This window comes from Ictalurus furcatus, chromosome 26, assembly GCF_023375685.1.
Source record: "Ictalurus furcatus strain D&B chromosome 26, Billie_1.0, whole genome shotgun sequence".
In the NCBI taxonomy this organism is placed as follows: Eukaryota; Metazoa; Chordata; class Actinopteri; order Siluriformes; family Ictaluridae; genus Ictalurus; species Ictalurus furcatus.
In genome coordinates, this window is record NC_071280.1 from 17,623,809 (window position 1) to 17,630,332 (window position 6,524).

Consider the following 6,524-nt stretch of genomic DNA (forward strand, 5'->3'; position numbering starts at 1 on the left):
GGTTTTGCACGAAGGTAGATCTGAAGGAAGTAGTGCTGTAGTGTATAGGGATGAGTGCAACATGCTAATAATGCGTTTGGAAAGAATCTGAAACGTGTCAGAGACGTGGGTTATTCGGTGCTAACACAGAATCTTTGTGAACAACCCGACCCCCCCCCCCCCCCCACACACACACACCCCCCTTCCACTGCAGTTGTTGTGCGGTCCGAGGCAGTGTCGTCAGCTGGGAGCCAGTGGAGGAGATTGTCCGGAGGGTCAGGTGTGCATCCCGGTACACGAGGACCGCTGCTTCGTTCGGCCGTGCCCCGCGCAAGGCGAATGCTGGTCAGATCACGACCAGTCCCGGTGCCACCCCGACAGCGACTGCGCCAACGTCACGTTCACGTTCACGAAGGACATCATGCCGGAGGTGAGAGCTGTGGAAAAAAATAATATCAGGAGAACGGATGTGTCTGAACGCGCGTCGGATAAATTTCGGAATACGCGTAGGTGGAACGGTAGAGCCACGTTTTAAACGATAGATTTTTTAAACTTCATTTCATCTATAAACAATAGAACGTGGGGGGAAAATTAATGGGACATTATTAAGAAAACAAATTTTTTTTTTTTTTTTTTTAAAAAAACGCTCAAAGCCTTATATGTATTTTTTAATTTCTGTATTAAATAAAATGAATAATTCTTTATGGTATTAAAGATTGTGCACTGGGGTGCCAATACTTTTACCCACGGCATAGAAATGCGCGTGCTCTTGATAAGCAAATCTGAAGCTGCTCCAACTATTAAAGCCCGCCCCTTTTTCCAGTGGTAAGTCTTTGTTAGCGAGAGCTCATTTGCATACTGAAACACGATTGGCTTGTGCGTTTTACGATGCGATGACGCTGACAACCGTCCCGCTGTTTACCGCTAGCTGTTTTAAAAATGATGCAGATAAAATAGCTGATGATGATGATGATGATGATGATGTTTCTGTCAGGGCGTGACAGTGGAGCAGGTGTGCAGAGAGCTGCGCAGTCTCTACGTGGTGAAGAACCTCTCCTCCGAGTTCTCCATCTCCATCACCTGTGAACCTTCCACCACGGCCAGCAGCGAAATACACGTCGCCATTGTACGTATCCGGAATCTTCTGTCTCGCTCGCCCTGTCTCTCTCTCTCTCTCTCTCTCTCTCTCTCTGCTCAAGTTAATAGCAGCTTTATCCTTTAATCGCTCAATTGCATGCCATAACTAATCCCCTGACATGATTCTCATGATATTATAACGCGGTGATGAGAACGAGTCGCTCTGCCATTCCTTAATGCTGCATAAATAATGTCTTTTGGCCACACAACAGCTCATTAACTCATTACGGTTTTCTGTTTCTTCGGTAAACAAACTACGCATAATGACAGTTATTTATGACGGGAGAAACCAAACCGAGCCCGAAGCCCGCGATCAATCACTGTTGGCTTTTGTTTACTTTACATACAAACGGCAAACATAAAACAAACACCACAGTTATAAAAGTTCAAACTAATGACTGAAGGAAGCCAAAGCCAGACGCGTGTCTACATGAGTTATTGAGATGGAACGCTTTTTTTTTTTTTTTTTTTTTGGAAAATGCACGATTGTTAAAATGGCTTGTGTTCTCCAGCAGGTCGCTCACGACAGCGGCAGCAGCCACGCTCCGGTTAAAGGGATCACGGACAGGATCATCGACGTGGTGAGCAAACGCAGCACTAACGGTACCATCCTCACTGCCATCGCGGAGGTACGCGTCCAGCGCAGGCCCACCAGCAGCGCCAACGGTGAGTCACGTGTTACGCGGATAAAAACCTGCTTTTTTTTTTTGCCCCAGTGAAAATATTACGAGTTAATATCTCGCGATTCTGAATTTTTTCTCGCAATTACGAGTTAATATCTCGCGATTCTGAATTTTTTTCTCGCAATTACGAGTAAATATCTCGCGATTCTGAATTTTTTTCTCGCAATTATGAGTAAATATCTCGCGATTCTGAATTTTTTTCTCGCAATTACGAGTAAATATCTCGCGATTCTGAATTTTTTTCTCGCAATTATGAGTAAATATCTCGCGATTCTGAATTTTTTTTCTCGCAATTACGAGTTAATATCTCGCGATTCTGAATTTTTTCTCGTAATTACCAGTTAATATCTCGCGATTCTGAATTTTTTTCTCGCAATTACGAGTTAATATCTCGCGATTCTGAATTTTTTCTTGCGATTCTGAATTTTTCTCGCAAGTACGAGTTAATATCTCGCGATTCTGAATTTTTTCTCGCAATTACCAGTTAATATCTCGCGATTCTGAATTTTTTCTCGCAATTACGAGTTAATATCTCGCGATTCTGAATTTTTTCTCACAATTACGAGTTAATATCTCGCGATTCTGAATTTTTTTCTCGCAATTACGAGTTAATATCTCAATTCTGAATTTTTTTCTCGCAATTACGAGTTAATATCTCGCGATTCTGAATTTTTTCTCGCAATTCTGAATTTTTTTCTCGCAATTACGAGTTAATATCTCGCGATTCTGAATTTTTTCTCGCAATTCTGAATTTTTTCTCGCAATTACGAGTTAATATCTCGCGATTCTGACTTTTTCCTCGCGGTTTAGACGTCCACTTGACCTTTAGTGATTTATAAAGAATGCACCTAGAAAGCATCAGTCATTCTGTATAAATAGGTTATACAAGAACAACGCTCACCAGCTAGTCGAGAGACGAGGAAAGCCAGACGCTAGGGTGCGCTCCTTACCTGGAGTCACATTTCAGGTACTGCGTCGAGTGGACGCCTAAATTGCGAGAGAAGAAAAAAAAAAGTCATAATTGTGAGAAAAAATTAGCAATAACCTTTTTTTTATATTTTTTTCTCGGTGGTGGAACTTGACATTGCTCGGATATTTCCGGAACGTTTAATCGTGTCGGTGTGTATCAGACGTTTGAATCTATTTCCGTGAAAACGTTCTGAACATCTTCCCTCTCCGTGTTACTAGATTACCTGGTGCCAGTGCTGGTTTCTGTGGCAACAGTGATCTGGGCGCTGGCGTTGGTGTGGACGGCACTGTGGTGCGTGCGACGGCGTCGCAAGCAAAACGCAAGCGCCACGGCAACCGGGTACACCTCCGCGCCGTCGGCCGCGCCGACCGCCGAGGACAACAACGCGGCCAACAACGCGCGCGAGAACCTGCACCAGATCAAAAACCGCATCGAGAAAAACGCCGTCAGCGCCAAGATCGGACCACAGAAACTCGCGCCTCAGGAGACGCCGGCGCCCGAGGACGACCCGGATGCCGAAAAAAGTCTCCACAAAGCGCGGTTTCCGCGGCGACCCGTGTACGCGCCGGTGGATCGCGACGAGCGGCCGAGCGGCCTGCACGGAAAACGGGCTCACTGGACTAACAAACGCGACAACAGAGACTTGGAGTCCCAGAACAGCTTGCACAGAATGGAGTATATCGTATAGCGGCTGCGAGGAAACAGCGGTGGGCTAGGCAACAGTCACCGTGACAACCGTTACGGCTGTCCTTCCGTTGTTACGGCTGTTCTACCGTTTCCGGCTCACCTTCGAGCGGGAGACTCGGCCTCTGTTACGGGAAATTGGACCGTTTTTGTCTCACGATGGCGGAGAAAGGAGAAAACGAGGGAAAAAGTCCCCACGGCAAAATTTACTGCATAGACACGCTGACTAATTGGGTCAGATCGAGGTTGTTGTGGGTTGGCTAGTTTCCCTCACAGTTTTCCCCACGGTTAAAAAAAAAACGAAACAAAAACAAAAAAACGCCACCGTCTTGGGTACTTTTTCGTAGTGAATTATGAACAAGCGATTTTTTTTTTTGGCATCGCGGATAAATTTCGAATTCGTTTGTGTGCCGCAGAATTTCGAAGGCACACGGATTTGCACTCAGCAAGCATATGCGTCAGTGTTTTGTTCTTTTTGTTGTTGTTGTTGTTGTTTTTGTTTTTCTGTTTTTCCTTGGGATCATTTCACAGAGACGGAGGGTTTAGACCTGATTCATCAAAAAAAAAACAAAAAAACAAGCACGTCCTGTGTATCGGAGATCAGAGCGGAGTTGCCGATAGACGTAAAGCCGATCTCAGACCAGGTCTGCCGTTCCGCCGGTTATAGTGGAGGTTAAAGGAACGCTCTGAAGTTTTCCGACGTTATCTCGATCGATCACGTGTGATCCTATGGACGAGAACCCCCACACGTGTCCGTGTCCCAGGAACCTCCAGGCTCGCTTACAACGGAGGACCGAGGACAGTTTTTGAACTCGAATCTGTGCACATTTACACCAAATGTGTATTTTTGTTTAAAAAAAAAACCCGACGCTTTGACGATTTCTTCAGTCGAAGGTGTTTGTTCATGACCTGAGCTTTAAACCTGCGTACTTTTTGTCTTTTCTTGTGTCCGTCTCGTCTCATCTTGCGTGCGATGGCTGATGTTGAAGATTTCTCCAGTTTAACAGCTACCCTTGGACTTCCGCTATAAGCGAGTTTGGAGTAAAGCGGGTTTCTGTTGTCCTCTCGTTACAGGGAAACGCCTTGAAATTCTTCAGTACGTAGACAACGAGGTCGAAAAACGCCGGGTTGTTCTTTTAATGTATAGATAGCGTATTAACACCCTGGATCTGACGCTAGGGGTGGGCCTATTAGCAAAAAAAGAACGGGAAAAAAAAACATTTAGCCAAGTTTCCATCTGCTTTTTGCGCTTTTCTGCTATCGACAAAGTGAAAGTGTGTAAAAAAAAATATTTTACGAAATTTACTGTCTTCCGCCTGTTGGCCTTTTACTGATAAGATGGTGTGCGTGATGACGTCATCCTTAAAAAAACCCCGACCGTCGCAGAAGAATTCCGCCCTTGAGCCGTTTCCACGCGTAAATTTGTGCGTATCGCAAATTGTGGACGTTTTCCTCGAATCTTCGCGCTAACGTTAAACCCAAAAGAAAAGATCTCGTCGACGCTTTGGCGTTCCCGCCAGCTACGTCGCTAAACACTTCAACGCGCTGAACCTTTTTATCCTGGGACGGAAACGTGACTATCGCGATACCCGGAAGACGAGTGCGCAAAAATGTCCGACAGATTTCATTTCACGGAATGACTAATTGAACACCCTAACGATACTCTTAGTAACGCGTATTGCGACGTATCGTATCGTATCGCCGTATCGCTTCGTATCGTATCGCCCACCCCTGAGTGAAGCCCACGTTACTCATTCTGTTTAGCCCAAAAGTCCCTGCTACACCACACCACGACAACCACAACAGCCAAAAAAAAACGTCATTACGATTATCATTATTAATATTAATATTATTATTTATTGTCGTTTTTATTGTTTTGCTTTGCAGGCGGCAGGTCAAACTTCACTCCCTTGCAATATGAAGAATTAAATTGTCGACTTTACTATGACATCGATGTTGTAGAGTTTTTTGTTTTGTTTTGTTTTGTATGTACATATTTTTTTAATTAATCATTGTGTATATTTGATTTATTAACTTAATATTCGAGAGCCTATCATTCCTTTTTGTTTTGTTTTTCTTGTTTTTTTTTGTTTTTTTAATTTTATTTATGTGCTTCATTTAGATTCGAAGGTTCGACAGCTTTGTAAGCTTTCTACTTCCTTATTTTTGACAGAAAACATTTGTTTCACACACACAAAACAAAACATTTTGTAAAAAAAAAAAAAATCTATCTATATATATATATATATATATAAATATGCCAAAAGTGTTCTTGAAAGAATAGTTTTATTTTTATCCTGACTGTTTGACATGAAATGCGCTGTACAAAGTTTTTTTTTTTGTTTTGTTTTGTTTTGTTTTTTTTTAATTATTATTTTTATTTTATTTTTTAAAAGACACATTTATGGTTGGACGGTTTGGTCAGGATTATTTCTGGAACGTTCTGAAGTGGTGGTGGTGGTGGTGGTGATTGAGATGGAGACCGATGGAAAAGAAAGAAACGTGACTTAACGCGTCTTACGACAAAGACAAACATAAACGAATAGAGGTTTCTGCGGTGGTGTATTTCTGTATTCCGTCATAAATCGACCTAGAATGTTCCGTCAGCGTGTTAACGTACCCGAACGCTTCCCGTAGCAGTATTTCCGTAGCGAGGTGAAATTACAGCTCGTAGCCGGCAGTTTGTTTATCCCGAACGACCGAGGAAACGAGAAGAGGAGAAATTCAAAGAGACTCACGTTTCTGAAAAAGTCAAAACTCTGTACGATTTTACCAATCGTGGTTTTTTTTTTTTTTTTTTTTTTTTTTTTTTAAGAATTTTTTTTTTTTTTTTTTTTTGTAAAGTGTCGTAATAATTTTAGGACAGAATAAAAAGGGCAGGTCCATCAAAGTGAACTCTTTCCTCCGAGTGATGCTGGCCAGCAGGCCGTCGTACGATTTCTTTAGGCCTCTCTGGAAAAAAAAAAAAAAAAAACGAGACGAGACGAGAAGTTTCGGTTTTACTTTAGTGTTAAACTTAGAACTTTTCCTATTTTTATTTTTTATTTTTTTTGCAAGGAGTGTTTTGTTTT

The 6,524-nt window shown here is 42.7% G+C and overlaps 1 protein-coding gene across 2 annotated transcripts in view; it reads left to right on the forward strand.

Annotated features, from left to right (window-relative positions):
- Positions 1-6,255, forward strand: part of jag1a (jagged canonical Notch ligand 1a) — a 34,930-nt gene extending 28,675 nt beyond the window's left edge. The window contains exons 23-26 of one of the 2 annotated variants that reach the window (XM_053615278.1): positions 194-409; positions 974-1,105; positions 1,629-1,782; positions 2,988-6,255. In XM_053615278.1, coding sequence (XP_053471253.1) covers positions 194-409; positions 974-1,105; positions 1,629-1,782; positions 2,988-3,457 — 972 coding nt within the window. In that variant the 3' untranslated portion in view covers positions 3,458-6,255. The remainder of the gene's footprint in view (positions 1-193; positions 410-973; positions 1,106-1,628; positions 1,783-2,987) is intronic. The other variant, XM_053615279.1, reaches the window with a different exon arrangement.
- The last annotated feature ends 269 nt before the right edge of the window (positions 6,256-6,524 follow it).